Below are 20,239 nucleotides of genomic sequence, written 5' to 3'. Positions count from 1 at the left end.
GAGGAAGGGGGAGAAAATGGGATGGGGAAGATCTAGGAGCAGAAAAGTACTGAATACTGAGTCAGAGTAGGGGAAAATGTCTTGAAGTTTTTCCTGTCTTTTTAATAAAGAGGTCTTGGCAGAAGTATCTGAGGCAGACGCACCTCTGGATGGAGGTTCCTGGGTTAGATATGTTAAGAGCATGGCCACTAGGGGAACCTGAGTCCTTGACTGCAACTCTTCCAAGCCTTCAATGCACTGGCTGTGCACCAAGGCTGGATTTGGGTAGGGCAGCTTCCCCTGTGAGGCCTGCGGGTAAAGCCTTTGTAATTGCCTATGGTTAGGCCTGAAAAATCAGACCCAAGTTTTTTGCCAGGAGCCTGATTTCTCACAGGGTTCAGTGATTCATAACCTAATAGAGTTCAAAGGAAAACAAAAACAAAATACACTGAGCATCTATCATGTGCCAACACTAATCTATGCTTGGAGCTCTTCTCCCACAGCTTTGAAATTGGTTGTCCTTCTTAAACAATCTCAGGAACACTAGGAGATCATTTCAGCTCTGAGCAAGTTCTGCCTTTACAGAGTTGTTATCTGCCTCCCTGTTCTCTTAGGCCTTGGTTCTGTCTTCTGGGCAAAGAACATGTCTTATTCAGCTTACACATGACTGCCCTTCTTATATATGGAGCCACACACAGGTCTTGTTCCCTATAAGTCTCTTTTTTTTCCTCCCGGCACTTCCTTCTCTAACTTTTTCAGGAGTTTGTCAAATATCATGGTGCCCCTTCCACTCCCCAATCCTGGTTTTCCTCCTCTCAACACTCCAGTTTATTTCTCCTAAAGTTTGACTCCTACCTCGCTCACCCCTAGTCCAAACACTAGACCCCTGATGTGATCAGGCCAGTGTAGAGTAAAGAGCTAACACCGGTTCCTTCCTTGTAGTTGGAAGGACTCACTGGGTCAGCCGGAATACCTCCCGGTCACATGTATATTCCCTTCTTGTCTCCTGTAGATGTTATGTTTTGCAGACCCTCTCAAGGGGAGACTGTTTGTGTAGCTCAATACCACACTAATTTGGCAACTAATACCTTAACTACATACTATTGTGGACACTAAGTTTACTCCTGGATTATTTATACCCATGCTACTACAACCCATAGCTCTTTGGGAACTGAATTCTCCTTTTCGGTACAACACCTTGACATTTATCCGTGTTACAGTTCCACCCTGTGAGACTCGAGATGCATAGTCCTTAGTAAACTACTTAGCTGAGAAAGGGCTGACTGGCCCATAAACTGGAAGGGCTGCCCTCATCTGCCCCCTAGCCAGATCCCCACATTGCCTCAACTTGACTGACAACTACACTGTTTTTCACACAGAGGCCCTAAAGTTTTTTAGGAACAAGTTGTCTTCTTATGAGCAAAGTGAAATCCTGGGCTACACAGAGCTGTGGTTCCTGGGACTTGAAGCTGAGAAGCTCCACGTGGCTCCTGAAAAATTCAGCAGGACAAGTTTTGATGATGAACATGGCTCCTATATGAAGGTGATGGGGGAGTAGGTCATAAAAACTGCACGAGTTTGGGGATTGGGGACAAGAGATAGTCTGGAAAGGAAAAAAGTGTAGGATATTTTATGGCATTTGGTGCTGATATATCCAGGACTAGGCATCCTGATGGATTCCTGTAGGTGCTAAACCAAAGAAATGCCATGTTTAAAATGGGAAAACATGCAGTTAATATATAAAATACTCTGCTAACAGAATATTGGTTTTCCGCAAGAATATTTGGGGTAACAGGTATCCTGGGTGAACTCCCACAGGCTCTTCTGCACAGCCCTGGAACTATTGGAAAAAGTCAGACTATAGAATAAGACACAGTCTCCCCAACATTCCTTTTTTTGTCTCCATACAAGCCCATACTTGAAGTTTTTTCTGGTTCATAATAAATATAATTTCCCTCACAGGCAAACAAAAAGCTTTTGCCATTATAGTCCCTGGTGCATATAGTCCTTGGTGCTTGACTTCAGTTTTCCAAAGATGGAACCCAGTGGCCTTTCTTCTCTTCTGACTATCTCCGGGGCTTCCCAGGACAGGGTCTCTTCCCACCTTGAAGATGAAGCAATTTCCACTTCTGAGGATGTCCAGATGAGTGATGCTTAGTCCAGTAGGCTGGTGGGTTGGTGAAAATTTCTTTCCTTGGACTTTTCCCTGTAACTTGGTTAGGTTTAGGAGACAGAATTGGTCTTTGATAGCTTTGCAAAAGAGGAGGATTGTCTTAACAGCATTTAGGCCTGTATTTCTCAAGCTTTACTATGTACATAAATCACCTGGGGATCTTGTTAAAAATGTGGATTCTCATCCAGCAGGTCTGGGATGGGGCCTAAGATTTTGCTTTTCTCAATGCTTCCAGGTGATGCTCATGCTGCCGGTCCTTGGACCATACTTTGAGAAGCAAGGATTTAGGATTCTGTCATATATCCTCTATCTAGAGCCCTAGTTCTCAATATTTTTAGGTCAGATCCCTTTAGGAATCTGATAAAAGCTATAAATCCTCATCCCAGAAAAGAGACCTGCACATATGCAAAATTTCAGCAAGAGGAGGTGGATTGTTAACGAGTGCCTGGTTAAGAATCTTCAATCTAAACCTTACCTCCATTTCAGCCAGATATCTTCAAATCTTCTCTTCCCTGCACTCCACCCCGGATCTGGCCTAGATTTTCTGGGAAATTCCCAAGGGATGCCAGCACTACCTAAATTAATTCACTGGAACTCAGTTCCTCAATCTCAAATCTCGGAGAGCTATGTTTCAGTGCAGGGAGAAAGATATGTGTGCTTTCTGTATGCTCGGAATCTCCATCCTTATTACATTCTAGTGCTCACAGAAATATACAATGCACATAGCACATTCCCAAACAAGCAACACAACTGCATTCTCACATTGATTCTGTCATCAAATGTTAATTGAATATCTATTTATTAAGAACCTATCATACGCTTGGGTGCCTGCTAGACTCCAGAATACAAAGGTGACTATTAAAAATGAATGCGACTTTGTCTTTGGCCTTAAGTAACCACGATCAATGTCCAAGTTGACACAAGAGTGAATAATTATGATACTCTCAAACTGGTGGCATGTAGAAGATATGTACAAGTGCTAGAGAAACAGTCATACCTTTACAACATGTGCAGAACCTATGCCTTGCCCTTTCCCCACATATTATCATGACAGACCTTATGAGTAGGGTAATATACTTCCATATATCAGTAAAGTTGTACGTGTTCATATCCACGGTCTTGATTCCTCCTGTAAGAACAGATCCCCACCACACAATTACAAACACATCCTGAGGACTTGTGCACAAACACTTCTTCATCTCTCCCAAATTCATAAACGTAACCCTAGGAATCCCAGATTCTCAGACCTAGAAAGCCTTAGAAATCATCTTATATAGAACCTTCAGTTACATCTTATCTGGAACCTGCAGCTCAGAGTGGTAGGTGGCTTGTCTGAAGTCACCCAGAAAAGTTTTTTTTTTTTTTTAATTGATAATATCCTGTTGCTTTGACTAAACACCTGCTTCCTAGTTTTCAGCACATGGAGGGACATGGGTGATTCTGGCTCTTGAAAAATACTTCTCTTCTTAGTTAAGAAAGGTCCAAGTTCTGTACTGACAACTCAAGATAGAATTAAATCTGGATAAGTCAAGAGGAGAGCTGGATCTGGCCAGGAAGAAGCAGAACTGACACAAAGCCTTTGATTGATGGAGACACGCCAGGGATCAGAAATACGACTTCCTCCAAACTGAAACTGCTCCTCTTCCCAAAGACCATCCAATGCTCTTCACACTGCTTGACATCGGTGGCCTGGGATCTGGTCACAACCTAACCATTGCAGTAGCAATGAGATGAGGGTGGGAGTTGCACTAGTGTCCAGTGCAATTCAGAGCGTTCTCCCTTGGAGTCAGCCAGAGGACCCAGTGTCAGAGAAGCCCTAGAGCCTACAGCTCTGTGTCTTACCCTTTGCCTGGTTTCTGCAGGTTCTGCATGACCATGTTGCCTATCGCTACGAGGTTCTGGAGATGATCGGGAAAGGGTCCTTTGGACAGGTGGCCAAGTGCTTGGACCACAAAAACAATGAATTGGTGGCCTTGAAAATCATCAGGAACAAGAAGAGGTGTGGTAGATGGGATAGGCTCTAGGGGAGGGACTGCATGACTCTGGCCCCTTCATAATGCCAACCCTTCCTGACTCGGCCTCTTTCTTTGATTTTTTTTTCTTCTTTCTCTACCTATCTGATTCCATGGTGGGGTAAAGGCAAGAGTATGGACTGTTTAGTGTTTTCTACTCTGTTGGGGTCAAAGGGAGGGACTGAGAAAGTGAGCTACTGCTGCAGCATCATATGACACCATGTCTTCCATCTCCATTCCTCACCCTCCTTGCCATTCCCCAACCATTTCAGATTTCACCACCAGGCCTTGGTGGAGCTGAAGATCTTGGAAGCTCTCAGAAGGAAGGACAAAGACAACACCTACAATGTGGTGCACATGAAGGACTTTTTCTACTTCCGCAATCACCTCTGCATCACCTTTGAACTCCTGGGGTCAGCTGTTCTTTCTTTTGAATTCATTTTCTTTTGAAAAGTTGCTTAAAGTGACAGAAGAGAAATCCGGAGGTCAGAACACTAGATTGTTCTGTATGTGAACATTTAATGAATAGAATAGACACAGTGGCCACTCAGTTATCTAGAAAGCTCAGGAGCAAGGAGGCTGGTACTAAAGCTGCCTATCTCACCCCATCCCTCAGTTATGCCTGCCACCTGCCAGTGTACACAGAATTTGCCACAAAGGTGCTGGGTGCTGGACTGGGTGACATAACCAAAACAAAGCCTCTGTCCTCAAGAGAAAAAACTGAAATATTTTGAAAAGGACTTCTCTTCACTACCATGTCCCCACTCACTGGATTTTCTACCCTGTGTGCAGAGGCTGGCACCCAGGGGAGCAGGCAGCTGACTGCTCAGAGTGGGGAAAGAGCTTTAATTTGTGCAAATAAGGACAGGAAGAGATTTTTTTGGTAAGAGAACAGAACCTGACAAATAGATTGGCATCACCTGGTTGAAGATTGGAGCTGAAAGAGTGTGCTAATTGAAGGGCATGCGACTTTGATTACTTTTCCCTCTGGGAAGACCATCTGATGCAATTTAAATAAAATCAGAAACCCAGAATACCTTTAGCAAGGAAGAATAATTAGAGGTAAGCTCTCAGAGGCCCAGTGACATTGACTTCACTGAGCTGGTAGCTTGGTGTTCCCACGACACCATCGCTGATGGTGAAATTCTAGGAAATTCTAAATTTGAATCAGAAGTGAAGTTGACACTCTCCTCACCATCTCTGATGATTACAAAATATCCACCTCCCAATATGCAGAGGTAAATTATCTTCCTTGTGGCAAAATGGACAATCTAGGCTGCCTTTATTGGCCATTAATCACGTGCACAGTTAGAATGTCATTGTACTTAAAACCGGGCTGAGAGGTCAGGAGCAGCAGGTGTATGGAGGGAGAAGCCAAAGCCCAGAGAGGCTAAGGAGTTGCCCAGGGTCACACAGCTCGTTAGGGTGACACCAGAGCCAAATCTCACATCTCCACTGTGCCCCTCCAGAATGAAGCCTTCCGAAATATAGTCAGAGTTAGATAAAACTTAGAGATAGAAGATTAGGGGAAACCAGGAAGAGGCTGATGCAGTCATTTCTGGGCTGTGTCCTCTCCTTCCTCTCCCTATCTTACTGTTTGTACAGAGGTCAGAAGCTGGCAGCACACAAATAAGTTTTTCTTTGTAAAATGCTTTACATTAGTTTTCAACATTTGTTAAGTCAGCAGATTTCATATAATATGTCAGGTTTTTATATAATATTGCCGGCTTTTGCTGGTCTAGAAAATTTAGGATAATCTGGCAAGAGTGAGCCCTCATTCCTGCAAAGTGACAGATTGGACCAAGCGTCCAGGCTTGCTTTAGATTGGGTTCAGCATCTCTGTTTGCCTCAGCCTCCATCTGCCCACTTTCTTATTCCTTTACCTGTCAGGAACCTGACATGTTTAGACAGCCTTATGAGGCCTGGGCAGGGTGGCTGCTGGGTTGAGTGACCAGTGGACTTACTGGATCCCTTCCAAGGGACTGAAGAACTATGAATATTTTAGAAGTTTAGTCCAACCTCTTAACATTCACAGTGTGACAAAGTGATTAAATGACCTTGTCACATAAGAAATGAGGAGACATCTAAGGGTCAGCACAGTTGAGTGACACCCTGGACCACTGTGAGTCAATGGGAAAGTTGAGTTTATAGGACACAAAAGCCCTGCCTCCTGGTCTGACACTTGCCTACTGCCAGAGGGAAACAAGGTAGTGTGGGATTGTTTGCAGGTTCAAACTCAGCATTATACCTTTTACACTGATGTACATCACTTTCTCTCTTTCCCAGAATCAACTTGTATGAGTTAATGAAGAATAATAGCTTTCAAGGCTTCAGTCTGTCAATAGTTCGACGCTTTACTCTCTCCGTTTTGAAGTGTTTGCAAATGCTTTATGTAGAGAAAATTATTCACTGTGACCTCAAGCCTGTGAGTACAACCTCTGTCCTACGAGGGGAGCTGGTTTCTAGCCTCAGAAACTCTTTGTCCCATTCCATTCCCCAGTGGTAAGTAGACAGCATCATAGCCAGGACTCCAGGGCAGACTTCAAGCAGTCATAGGTTGTGTAAGTCAAGTGAGGTGTAGTGAAGACAAAGGAATGGATGTTCAGGCAATGAAGAGAGATGTGGTGCCATTGAGGCAGACAGAAATAGGAAGTTCTGCAAGTTTTCCTTTGGAAGGGGTATGCAGAGACCTGTGTCATACAGAGAGATGGATCAATGTGGAACTAAGTCCTCGCTATATCCGTTCTGCTCCTAGTTGGTCCTAGGATACAACAAATCTCTAACTACTTCTTCTACTGCAAATGGATGTGCCCTTCTCCCATGTCCTGCTAGTATTCTATACTTAGCTCTATTACTGCACTGATTGCTTTCTGTAGGAATTTTTTTTTATATATATATTTGTATCCCCCACTGAACTACAAATACTCCCAAAGTCAGCAACCATGCCTTCTTGCCACTTTATTTCCAGGACCTAACATGGTACCTGACAACAGTAATCATAGGCAATAGGCACATGAATGCTTGTCAGACAAGTTAATGATTACAAATGTGAGGAATACAGAGAGGTAGCTAGAGAAAAGGTATAAAAGTGTGAAGATACGGGGTCAAGGAGCTGGTTTCCAAAACAACCTGACTGTCAGAGTTATGTAAATATCTCTTAACTTTTCCTTATTCCTTTCTTCTCATACCCCAAAATGGTTAATTAAAAAAACAAAACAAAACAAAAACAAAAAAAAAACAACTGTAACTCTTTGGGTAAATTTGAGACATTTTTACAATTAAAGATCGTCAAGATAGAGATGTTCTCTCAGGGCTGACTGGTAGAACCTCACAAGGATGGTGCCACATTGATTTATTCTCCACATTCAAGTTTCTAATCCTCAGCTTTGCAGCTCCGAAAGGTCACAACAGCCATGGTCTTTGGGTTTAAGGGACTGACACTCACCAAGAAAATCCACGGGACACTAGGTAGCCAAAGTATCGGGTAATAGATTTCCTTGAAAAATAGATCAAGTAGATTGGAATTATGTGCCCAATAGGGAAGTATACACATAACCAGGAGAGTGTTTGATGAGTGTAGATTCAAGAATCGAAGTTATTCTTATGGACTTGATGGTTAGTATCAATGAGCTGTCATGGCCTGATGCATCTATCTCTTCTAGAGAGTGACTTCTGCTAATAAAATAGAAAGGCCAGTCCCATCTAGCTAAACTGCCTTTCCACTGGACTAGAGAGACACAATAGAAATTCTTACTCTTTTAAGACCTGCTGATCATACTCTTTCAATTAACACAAATACTCTTTAGAAAAGGTACTGTGGACTAAATTGGTACTTTCTTAGTTTCTGGTGCCAGAAGTTTCAGCCAGGCCTGCTATGCCAGATCTAGAATGTTAAGGAGCTCAAAAAGCAATCAATTCATCTGATATTCATAATAATCAGTTCACATAATATTCAGATTCTTGAGAACACAATTAGGACTTTAATATTCGAGCCCGAGGTATTACACTCTCATACTCTAGCAGGAGAACCCAGGAGCTCTGCCTCCTTATCCCTGATTCTACTGAAACTCCTGGTTTCATATATCCCCCAAATTCAACATGAAAGTCACAAATTCCAATCAAATTATTGCATTTTGGGGGGTCCTCAACTGTCATAGCAGTCTGTCATAGCAGTATGTGGGGCACTTAATGGAAACATCAAATTCTGTCGGTGATAATTTTTAAGGCCTTACGTAAGTAAAGCATAGGACCAGGTGCCAAGGAGAGAAAAACAAACCCACACTCTATATGGGGAAAGAAACAAAACATATACAAAAGCTGCAAAGCAGCAAATAATGAATCTGAATAAGAGGTACAGACCACATATCAAACGGGAAGTCAGAGGAGAAAAAAAACAATGGTATTTGGAGAAGATGTGGGAAGAGTCCACCATGAGGTTTTTGACTGGATCTTGGATGATGGCAGATACCTAGGTCAATAGCGAGCCTAGGACAATGTTATTAAAACGTGACCTATGTCCTTCTTATTCTCTGTAGGAGAATATAGTGTTATACCAGAAGGGCCAAGTCTCTGTTAAAGTTATTGACTTTGGATCAAGCTGTTACCAACATGAGAAAGGTAGGCCTCATTCTTATTTCTTTGCCTGAATTTTCCTACTGTGATTTCCTATTGTGATTTCTTTCCCTTACTAAAACAAATACTTCACACATGTGGTCACTTGGGTTCTAGTTTGGGCCCAGCCATAATAATTGCTTGTATGATTTTGAACAAGGTGCTTCTCTTCTCTGAGACTAAATTTCCTCATCTATAAAATGAGATGGTCAACTCAGATACCATAAGGGTCCTTTGCAGCTCACATATTCTGTGGATTTGGAATTACCCAAGAGCATTGGGTCCCAAATCTAATAAAACTAACTAGATCAGAATCACTTGTGGCCTCTGAAAAATTAAAGCTTCCAGACTCTCACCCCCAATGTATCAAATCTGAATTTCTGGGGGAGTGCCCAGTAGTATACACTTCAGAAAACAGCCATTCTAAAGTTCGGGGTTCACTGCCCTAGGTGCTCTAAGCTTTATACTTTCTTCAAGCTAGAATCCATAAAGCAAACTTAGAGTACATTTGCACAACATTTTCTCAACTTGATTTAATAGTCTCTTTTTTTAGGCTTTTATCAAGTTTGATGTTAAGAGCTTGTACTATTCTATAAATATTTATTGAGTATCTGCTGCATGTCAGTCACTCTCCTGGGTACCAGAAAAAAAAAAAAAAAGAACATTGCTTGTCTTTTGGTTGCTTACAGTCCAATGGAAGAGACATAAACATGAAAAGATAACACAATAGGTGCAATAATCAGGGATAGATAGAGACTGTGTTAAGGGCACACAAAAGAAGACCTTTGGGACTGCCCTTCATGGTGGCAGGGGTATCAGAAGAAGCTTGTGAAGTTGAAGAAGTGGCTACTAGATGGATGTGTTCAAATATTCTACAGCACCACTTTTGAAGATATGCCCTTTACCTTTTATGTATGGATCCCATTAGAAATTCCAGCTAGAAAACAATGTGCCTCTCACAGAGAACCTGTATGCTTATTCTTCTCAGATAGGAAAGCTGTGTAACCTCTTAGTTGCCATTTGTAGTGGCTGGCAGGATGCTCAAAACCAAATTTGTAATTATTTCATCCTTGGTTTCTGATAGCCATTTCCTCCTTTATACTTTCTGACTTCCCTTTATCTTTAGTCTAAATGTGAGAGAGTATAGACTATGCATACTAGACTCAAACTGCCTAGGTTCAAATCCCAGCTCTGCCACTTATAGCTGAGTGACTTTGACAATGTAATCTCTTTATTCCTCAGTTTCCTCATTTTAAAATGGGAATTGAGAGTTCATCTGTATAAAGCACTTGGAAGAGTACCTGGCACATGTTAAGCATTTTATAAACATCTGTTAAATCCAGTTTTTAAAACTACCCTGTACATATACACTTTGATTACAAAGTGCCTCACTCATTTTAGAAGGAGGCAGGATATAAAAGTCATTTTTATTAAATTTTTATATTGTCTTTAATCACAAAATTATTAATTACATCTTACTACAACCAAGTCAAACAACAGAGAAGGGACTACCCTGCCCCACCCCCATTCAGGGAGCCACCAAGAATAGCATGTGGAAACAACTAAAATGTCTCATTTCTCCAACCTCAGTCTCCTGTAAAATCTAGACCCCTATACAACCTCATCTGCTGAGATTTTATTGAGCTTTTCTTTCTATACTTTGTGTTACATAACACAAGCACATAATATATTGAATACATATTTTTAAATTATGCATTTTGCGTGTTTTTTTTTTCCAGTTCTGATTTGCTTCCTCCCTTGCCAAATCACAATACTTTCAGAAGATGTTTACCCAAAATTAATCTGACAGTTTGGACTCTTAGCTTTATATTAGTCTTACATATTCCCTCTTTTTAAAACTTAGTTGACTAAAATTTATTTCCCTAGAATGATAACTATTTTAGAGTTCTTTATTGATAAAGTGAGGATAGTAACACCTCCATGATAATTGGGTTGCTGTGAGGATCTGATGAGATTAGATATGTGATGTGACTCAAAAGTGCTGCTCAGTTGTGCCTCTTTCCCTGCAAAGCCTCTAGCCTGAATAGTTGTAGAGAGTTATTATCGCTCACCCTCACCTGAGATGGTTATCCTGGAGAAGGGTGTTCTGGAGAGGAGAATGTTTTCCTACATGAGATTTCTCTTTCTTTTCCTTGCAGTATATACCTACATCCAAAGCCGATTCTACCGATCCCCAGAGGTGATTCTGGGCCATCCCTACAACATGGCCATTGACATGTGGAGCCTGGGCTGCATCATGGCTGAGCTGTACACCGGCTACCCTCTGTTCCCTGGGGAGAATGAAGTGGAGCAGCTGGCCTGCATCATGGAGGTGAGGGATGGGCGCGCCTGGCTGCGCTCAGTTGAGGTGCCACAGCAGCTAGCTTCCACTCTCAAAAGTTGTGTTTTATCAGACTCACAGTAAGGCAGCAGCCTGCTTACTTTTTTGTTCTTAGCTGGACATTCCCTAAACGTATTTTTGAAATTATATATCCCTTTGTACACTTTTAAATTAACATTTAACCTTTTGATCCCTTTGTACACTTTTAAATTAACATTTAACCTATATCCTTTTACAAAGGATATAGTTTTATACAATAATATAAAACTTGTTATACCAGTCTTTCAAATACATTCAAAAGAATCTAAAACCAGAGTGATATAACACCCATCAAAATTTATGTATTGTTTAGTCATTAGTAAATTTCTTTATGTATTCATTATCTTAGCTTTCTGAGAAAAAATATCTCCCAATAAAAATACTTTACTAAGATACATCATATAATCATTTATTATACCTATTATTCTTTTACTTAAAGGATAAACTCTTGTTATGGAGCTAAATTAGGTAAAACAGGAGAAAATAACCTTAAAAAATAGGAAATTTCACATTTTAGGAATTTTCCAGTGAACAAAGACATTTTGACTGTGAACAAAGATGGAGTCCATCCATCTGTCTGTCTGTCTGTCTGTCTGTCTGTCTGTCTATCTATCTATCTATCTATCTATCTATCTATCTATCTATATCAAATCTTTATTTTCTAGATTGTCCCAAAGTTACAGATGATCAGAAAAACACACATACTCTTGAGAATTATTAAACATAGATAGTTTCATTTCATGGTTGAAGCTAATCATAAAATGTTAAAATATGTAGCTGTAAGTGATAGCTATGGTGGAATGAACATTGGCCTGGGAATCAGTAAACCTGGAGTCTAGTCCTGGCTCTTTCTCTTTAGCAACTTCACTGCTCTGGATTTCTATAAAATGAGTAGATCAGCATAGATGGCTTCTATGGTTGATGATGGATGATTTAATAAAGCACCCCCGAACTATTCCTCTTTGCAGTACCAAGGAGAATGAGTATGGGATCTGGGTTGAGGTTCCTACTGCCCTAGATTCAGTTTCCTCTTGACCTCAGTGTCAACAGGGCTGAGGATCAGGAGGGCAGGGTCATGCCTGGATATGGCTGGGAACCCAGCTTCAAGTTTAGGTGACCCAGGGCTAAGGGGTGACACCTGTATTTTCTCTATCTCTGTATACTCTATAGGTTACAATGGAGAAAGGTTAACAAGTGCTACATTTTTTTTTCAAGTTGTCATATAGTAGTCTGATGCCTATCTGATGATTTTCATATTCTTTTCCTTTCCTCCCTTCCCAGTGCTCTGAGCCAGGATATGACATTCCTTAATTCAGAGATGGTCAGCATGTTCACTGATTTATTCATTTAGACAGTGAGATCCGGCTGCCATCAAGAGTGCCTACTTCTAGTTGGCACTGGTGCCTATTTAGAGTTACATGACTGGGTTGATGCTCAGGATATTGAAACAGTCCTGGATTGAAGTCAAAAGACCCAGTCTCTGGGCCTGTTCTGCCACTGACTTGATGTTACCACTTAATATCTCTGGGTCCCTATCTCTAAAAGGCAAAGTTTGGCCAAAGTTCCATTCAGCTCTAATGGTCTTTGAACATGTGACCGACTTCACAGAATGAACCAACTGCATTTTACTTGTTGAAGGTACTGGGTCTGCCACCAAACCACTTCATTCAGACTGCGTCCAGGAGACAGACATTCTTTGGTAAGTCCCCAGGTCTACTCTATTTATCCCATTGTGGCTGATGAGGTGTCACAGGCCTTGAAGACATCTCTCATATCCAATTCCATTTAGTGTTCTTCCCCTGCCCCCATTTCAAAGGACAAGCTATGATTAAGGGTTTCTTTCAGAAAAGTAAAAAATGCTGAGAAGTGGTACCAAGTGGCACGATGGAGATGGGATAGGGAGGTCACTTTGGGAATGAGGTCTTGGTAGTAAAAATGTGCAGGAGCACGAAAATGACTGGGTTCCTGCTCAGAAGATCTATCAGCAGATCTTGAAATCTTAAAAGATTATAACAATACCCTTTCCTATAAGTTCTCCTTGCATCTCCAAAGAGCTTGCCACCTCATACCATGCACTATAGAGGGAAATTAAAGAGTAGAAGCTTTTTCTCAAGAATAGTGGAAAATTTCATTGCTACATTCTGTCATTAATGGAGCATTATTCTTTCCTACTGAAATTATTTTAATCCTCCAGAACTTTCCTATCCCAGGTTCATTGCAACTTCGGAATAAGATGGGTAAGCAAGGGCTGTAAGCTTTGCTGTGAGTGTGTTGTGGCTTGTCAATTACGAATAGGACATCTGCCTAATTACTGGGGCCAGACCTCATCCACAATCCCATTCTGCCCTTCATTGTAGTTCCCAGGCTCTGGGGTTTATTATCTTCTGTATTTCTAATCAAGTGGTACTATACAAGATGGATAGATAGATTAACAAGGCCCGATTGAGGCAGGCCTTCCAGGGCACTATGTACCAAAAAGAAGAAGTCAGCTCCATATCTAAAATCCTTTTGAAGAACCACAAGAAGTTAAAAGATTCTCATGTTGGAAAAAGCCATAGTGGCCCAAAGGTTAGCCAAGTGGTGTGAAGCCAGATCTGGGGGAAGGGGGAGTCTACAGACAGGAGACGACATTGCTGACCAGCCATTGTCATTAGGTTAGTTCATAGGCTCATACAGGCTGTGGAATCCATCATTCCTAACCCTCTCACCTCTTATTTTCACCCGAGAGTGGCCTCAAACTGGGAAGACAAATCACATAATTCCTCTCCACAATTTGTCCCATCAATAGTAGAGTCAAAAACACTGTCATGGGGGATCCTCCTGGTCAAAAGGGTTTCAGTCATGTTGGTGGTCAGTCATGTGGGGGTTAAAATGTAGACCATTTTGGTACCATTTTATAAAATGCCACAGCTCCAGGACCCTGCCACAGCTATAGGCTCCCTGGCGCCTCTCTCAGGACTCCTTGGACTCCCCATGATTCAGAAACTAAAAGTTTAAGGCCTGGCAAGTAGAGATCCTTTAAGATCTTACTTCAGTTCCAAGGCTGCCACCCATTCTGATTGGTCAGTTTAATTCTGTTCCAATGGTAAAATTTTTTATATATCACCTTGTAGCCATAGCCAGAGCTTTGAAGACCTTGCCTCTGAGCAGGGTCAATGTCCTGGTAGTCTGAGAATGGTGCCCGCACATTAACTAACCCTCTGCAGAGCAGTCTGATGGCAGGCAGAGGATGTGGCTGACTCATTGCTATAATTTATATGTGGAGCAATGGAACTGGTCTTTTGACCCCAAACTAGTCTTTTGGATTTTGAAGGATTTAGAAAGTAGAGATATTGGAGTTCCCTCCTGCTAGACAAAGACATTGTGGGAAGAGCCACAACTTAAACCTATAACACAACTCAGAGGATAGGATGTGAGTGGAGACTGAAAAGAAGGGAATATAGGGCATCTTTGTGAGAGGGTACTAAAGATATATATGTGTGTTCATTTTATAGAGTATCCCATTTTTACCATCAGCACTAGGCTATAGAATGATGATGTGGTTTTGGTATCAACATCCACATGTCCTCACTTCCCACATAAGAAAGGACTTTATTGGAAGCTGCATCGTTTTCAGTGTTTCTCAAACTTTATCCGATTATAAAAATCACTTGGGTACTTGGCAATAATGCTAATTCCCACGATCCTCCTGTGTAACCTATGATATAGTAGGCTTGATGTGGGTCTCAGGAGTCTGTGTTTTTTAACAAAAGCTCCTTGTGAATCTTATGACAAAGTTTGGGAAACACTGTGTCCATTTCAGTTCTCGGCTCCCCCTTTCCCGGGTTTGGGTTGCCAACAGCTCCTCAACTCTCAGCCACTCCTCAAAGATACCCCTAATTAGCAGCAAATTTATGTTGCCTCAAAGGTAGTATAGTAGTAAGATACTTAGGTGCTCCAGGCCACAAGAAGAGAATAGTTGGGAAGCATCAGAGGGGTGAGAAAAACTTGTACAAGAAAATCAATTACATAATGATGACTTTAGGAGCTATGTTATTTAGAAGCCTGTAAGCCTGTTTCTTCTTTGGTCATTTGTAGAAAAAGAGCAACTTATGGGATAAGGTTGGGGCACTGGTGCCACAGTCAAAAAGAGAAATAGAGATCTGTACGAATCTACAGGACTTATACCCTATGCCATGCCTCCAACCCTTATCCATATAAATACATAAATATACATGTGTGTGTATCCACGCATACACAAATGCACATTCATAGTCTCTTCCAGGAATTCAGTTAAGAGCAGATGTTCTTTTGGAGGACCTGCAAATTGCATTGATTGCATAAGTAATGGAAGAACTTCATTATGCACCTTCCAGAAGGTCTGTTATATAAAACCCACTGAGTTTTTGTAAGAATTCTGTTTAATGTGTAAATTATATGTGTGTGTGTGTGTGTGTGTATACATAGCCAGCCACCTATTTACATGCAGATTTACCAGGTGTGAGCATAAGTGGGCAACTTTTCTGAACACATACACCAGAATCTAGGTGTTTAAATGAGTGGTCTTACCTTCACAGCATCGCACAAAGCATCCTTGGAGCTGTCTTCAGGGCTTCTTTTCAGGCATGACTAATCATACATTTGGTGAAGACTTTAACTGGTGGAAAAGGCTGAAGGAAGTTGTTTCAAGTGTCTTAAGCAGCTAATCAAAAATTATGAACAAAATTTTGATATGACTGTAAAGAAGTAATGAGATTGATTTGATTGTGTAGCTTGTAAATGGGCTCTGAATGCAAATCATTTTCCTAAAATGAATTTCTTGTTCTATGTCCCAAATTCTTACTTTATTGGGTTAGTGGGGAAGGAGCAAGGGCATAGGTAATCCAAGAATGAACAGTATCTTTTTTATTCAACGCTGAATGTTTTCATTACTTCAGATTTGTTATTATTATTCATCATCATCATTATTATTTTACCTTAATATTAAACTATTTAAACCATTTAATCGATTCGGGAAGAAGGCGTTAGGAAGGAGTCTCAGCACATACTGAATAGTAGAGAAAAATTTTTGTAAAAGTTAATTGTATTCATTGGATAATCTACATGTGCTTATTTCAAACTAAGACTGCAGATGTGTTTGTCTGGAGGGGCCGGTGTAGTACCGAGAGTAAGAGAGCTGCAAAGACCACCTCAAGACGCAGTGTGGTTGAGTGAACAGCTATGATGTGACTAATGGTTATTTACACCTGGAACTAAACACAGAATGTTGTATCTCTAAAGATTCCAAAGGTTTTCCTAAAAATATAACCAACAACAGGGGGAAAAAAAGATACCCGGATTCCAAGGATCTCACGATGGTGCTGAAAACCTACGACTCTAGCTTCCTGGACTTTCTCAGAAGGTGTTTGGTGTGAGTTTGTCGGGATGTCTTTGTCTCTGATTTTCCTCTTAAATATTTTACTTTCCCATATGTTTGCTGGTGAAAGTTTGGGGCTGGGAGACAGTTATAAAAACAATAATAAATCTTGACTATAGAGCTTTAGAGTTTACAAAACTTTTCCCCATCTGTTGCCTCATCAGACTGCTCTCTCCCTCTCCTGTGTGATTGTCAGGGCAGATGATTTGTTCTGTTTTGAGATATGAAGGCTGAGGCTCAAAGAGGTTAAGTGACTTGCCCTGGATTATGGTATGTGGGTAGAGCTTGCCTTCTTCTTGGCCTCCAGCTGCCTGGCAGTGAGGTTGTAGGCAAGTCCCAAATGTCTTCTGCTTCATGAACTGAAACCAGCCTCTTCTACATGCCAGTTGTAACTATTTGTACACTTGCCCAGTGTGTGGTTTCAGGGCCTCTTCCCATCCCCCTACAGTTTAGAGCCAATCCTTTTGTATTAGGGAAGGAAAAAGGTGAACTATAAACCATTTACTATGTACAGCTTTTTAGAATCTACATGCATATTTTGAATCTTAGAAATTAGGTTCTGTACTTCAGTCAAGTCATAGTAAAAAAAGAATAGCACCAAATATACCCAGAACAGTGGCTAGTTGAGAAGGTTTTTGGAAAATGTAAGTTATTGTCACTTCTTAAAGAGTTTTTTGTTTGTTTGTTTGTTTGTTTTTGGCAGTCTATCTCCACTGAGTGGCAAATAGATAAGCTGTGTGATATTGGCAAGTCATTGTCTTTTTCTGGGCCTTGGTTTCCTTTTCTATAAAATGGGAGTATTCCTAACTTTAGTTCCAGTAATATCAGTCCTATCATTGTGCACTATTTTTAGAAGACCATATCTTTATGTCGTGTCATACTTTTAGTGGGCTGGAGTAGTTTTAGCAAACACTGTTCTGGCATTTGTGCACTCTGGAATTTAGGTACTAGCCCAGAGGATAAACCCAGGTACTGCTGAAAGTTTTCCAATCAGGGGGTCATGCTACTTATCTAATAAATGGAGATAGAGAAGGATCCTGTACCCACATTACTCCCACCCCATACCAGCCTCTTGCTAAGGCTATAGAAAGAATGTGCATTAACGAGTGACAGAAATTCACTACTGAGACAGAGGTGAGTTTTCCAGAAACCCCAACCATGGAGAACACAGCTCGGAACCAAGAAAGAAATTATTATCCTTTTTAGTGCAAAGGACTGGTTGCTCACAACTTGCAACAAGCAGTCAAGCTAATGGGGCCCTGTTACCTTATCGCTCCGTATTCTGCAAATTAGCAAATCTTGGCATGAGAAACTAAAAGCTTTAAATTCAATTTAACAGGGTTAACTGTAAAGTCCTGGTCTGAATTTTATAGACTAACTCTAGAAGTTCAAGAGAGGGCATATGTAGCTTAATAGCAGTTCATTTGGCAAAAAGAACTGGGAACTTGAGTTATGACCTTGACGAGTTTAGAATATGAATGCCACCTTCTTGCAGTTAGAGGCTGTTCCCAACATGATGACACCAGTAAGACAACAGCTGAAATTTCATATCTATGAAAGTGGCAACTATATCACATGATCAATAGTTGGTAATAACATAAATGTTTTCAGATAGTTGCAGGATTATGACATGAAAGATGGAATAGTTGCCTCAATCTGTACAATGCTAATAGGTAGACTTAGGACTTGGGTCAAAGTTACTAGGGTAAAAGTTCCTGGGAAGTGAATTTTGGCTCAATAAAAAGGAAGAACTTTTAAAGAATTGGAATTTTTTAAAAAATTGGAATAAATGGTTCTGTTAGTGGCTTCTCACTAAAATTACTCAAGAACAGCAGGATGATTCCATGTCGAGGGTTCTGTCAAGTGTATTTTGTTACTGCATTAGAAGTTTGGCTGGATTATATCCAAGTCTCCTTATAATCTTAATATTCCAGCATTCTATAATATTCTTTGTGGTATATTTGGAGGCCCAAATTCTGTAGTTTTGAAATTGAAATTAAGTATCTCTTTGTTTTGCTCTTGTTAGTTTACTGAATCCCAAATCTCATTGGTTAAGATTTTCCATAATTTTTCTTGTAAGGAAATTTCTAGGAACTCTAGAAGATTTGGGCTTTAATATGTTTTTTGGCTTGTCATACAAATTTATTAAAAAGATTATTTCCAATAGTTGTTTCCAGGCACTTTAAAATTATATGTCATAATCTCTATTCTATGGTATCTGTGAGTTGCAACATAGATGGGTTCTTTAAAAATAAACCATTTTTATTATACTTGAGGTTCTTTATTGAAGTCTTTGAAAATGTCTCGTTGTTAAAAGTAAAATAACCCGTGCTGGGCTTTGTTGGTGTATAGATGGGAACCTTCTCTTCGCATGACCCCTGACCAAGCCCTCAAGCATGCTTGGATTCATGAGGCACGGAATCTCAAACCACAGTCCAGGTTCCAGGCCCTGAAGAAACCCAATCTCTGTTTCTCCTCTGAGGCAAGAAAGGACAAGGTTCAAGGGCATCATCACTTGGGTAAAAAAGGTATAGCCTTTCAAATAGCCAGACTTCTTCCCATAATCCAGGGTATCAGGCATCTCTGGAAGATTGCATGTCAATTTCTCTGAACTCAACCTTGGAAAATTATTCTGGTTACATCACTACTGGCCTGCCATTTCTTACTGTGGGGATTTTCCTTTCTCAGGAAAATTGGTTCTAGCTGGGTTCTCTTCTTTTTTGCTCTTTATCATTAGGATTTTTTATTTTTTATCTTATCTTTAATTTCCTTTCTTCTCCTTTCCTTTTTCTTACACTGAGTCCTTTTCTGTCACCCTATAATTACCTTTTGAATTTTTATCAGATTATGAAATTATGCAAATGCATTTTATATGCAAATAGCCTAGTGGTTATGTACTTGGTTACTGGAGTCAGGTTGCCTGGAATTAAATTCAGGCCCTTGGGCAATTTACTTACCTCTCTGTGTGTTTCTCCATTTATGAGAATGAGAATAATGCCTTTTCTCCATGGTTGCAGAGAAAGGATCAAAAGAATTAGTAAATGTAAAGTGCTTAGAATAATGTCTGGCACATAGAATGTGCTTTACAAATGAATTCTTTTTATATTATTACAACCAGAATTTCCCTGCTAATGCACAGTTAATGGACAGTTAGCATGTAATTCACATTTGAACACTTGTTCTTTTGTCTTCCATCTTCTTCAGCAAATGTGGTCAACAAAGAAGAGACTACAGACAAAATAAAAGATGACACCACAAAGCAAGTTCAGAATTCAGGCGATCAGCAGGACTCTCTCCAGCACACAGCTGAAGTTGTCCAGCTGCCTTATCTAGCTGAAGCTTCCAGAAAACCAGAGGCAGTTGTCAGGCCAGAAGAGTCCAAGACCTCTACAGGGCAACAAAGCAAAAACTCCTCCCCCAAGAACCTAAATCTTTTACCACCTATTGTATGAACTCTGCTGAGGGTTTGTCCTGTTCCTGTTCACCAATGATTTGTATTAGAGACCGCACTTATACTGTACAATACTTTAGATTGTTGTTTTTAACGCATAAAAGTTTGTTTAAAAAAAAAAAACTCTACTCACATGGCCAGTTGGCATGATTCCTAATATGAGGAATGGGAGAGGATGTCCTTGCATCTACATTCCCTCCTTATGCCCTCAACCGGATAAAATAATGGGTGTGTGTCC

The 20,239-nt window shown here is 40.6% G+C and overlaps 1 protein-coding gene across 1 annotated transcript in view; it reads left to right on the top strand.

Moving 5' to 3' along the window:
- DYRK4 (dual specificity tyrosine phosphorylation regulated kinase 4) overlaps positions 1-20,129 on the top strand; it is a 54,565-nt gene extending 34,436 nt beyond the window's left edge. Inside the window, exons 6-15 of the mRNA XM_039869066.1 lie at positions 1,359-1,522; positions 4,015-4,151; positions 4,437-4,577; positions 6,451-6,589; positions 8,700-8,781; positions 10,935-11,107; positions 12,794-12,854; positions 16,415-16,544; positions 18,903-19,078; positions 19,755-20,129. Coding sequence (XP_039725000.1) covers positions 1,359-1,522; positions 4,015-4,151; positions 4,437-4,577; positions 6,451-6,589; positions 8,700-8,781; positions 10,935-11,107; positions 12,794-12,854; positions 16,415-16,544; positions 18,903-19,078; positions 19,755-20,002 — 1,451 coding nt within the window. The 3' untranslated portion in view covers positions 20,003-20,129. The remainder of the gene's footprint in view (positions 1-1,358; positions 1,523-4,014; positions 4,152-4,436; positions 4,578-6,450; positions 6,590-8,699; positions 8,782-10,934; positions 11,108-12,793; positions 12,855-16,414; positions 16,545-18,902; positions 19,079-19,754) is intronic.
- Positions 20,130-20,239: the final 110 nt, after the last annotated feature.

Source organism: Pteropus medius, unplaced genomic scaffold, assembly GCF_902729225.1.
Source record: "Pteropus medius unplaced genomic scaffold, Ma_sr-lr_union100, whole genome shotgun sequence".
In the NCBI taxonomy this organism is placed as follows: Eukaryota; Metazoa; Chordata; class Mammalia; order Chiroptera; family Pteropodidae; genus Pteropus; species Pteropus medius.
This window is presented reverse-complemented; position numbering and strand designations above follow the sequence as displayed.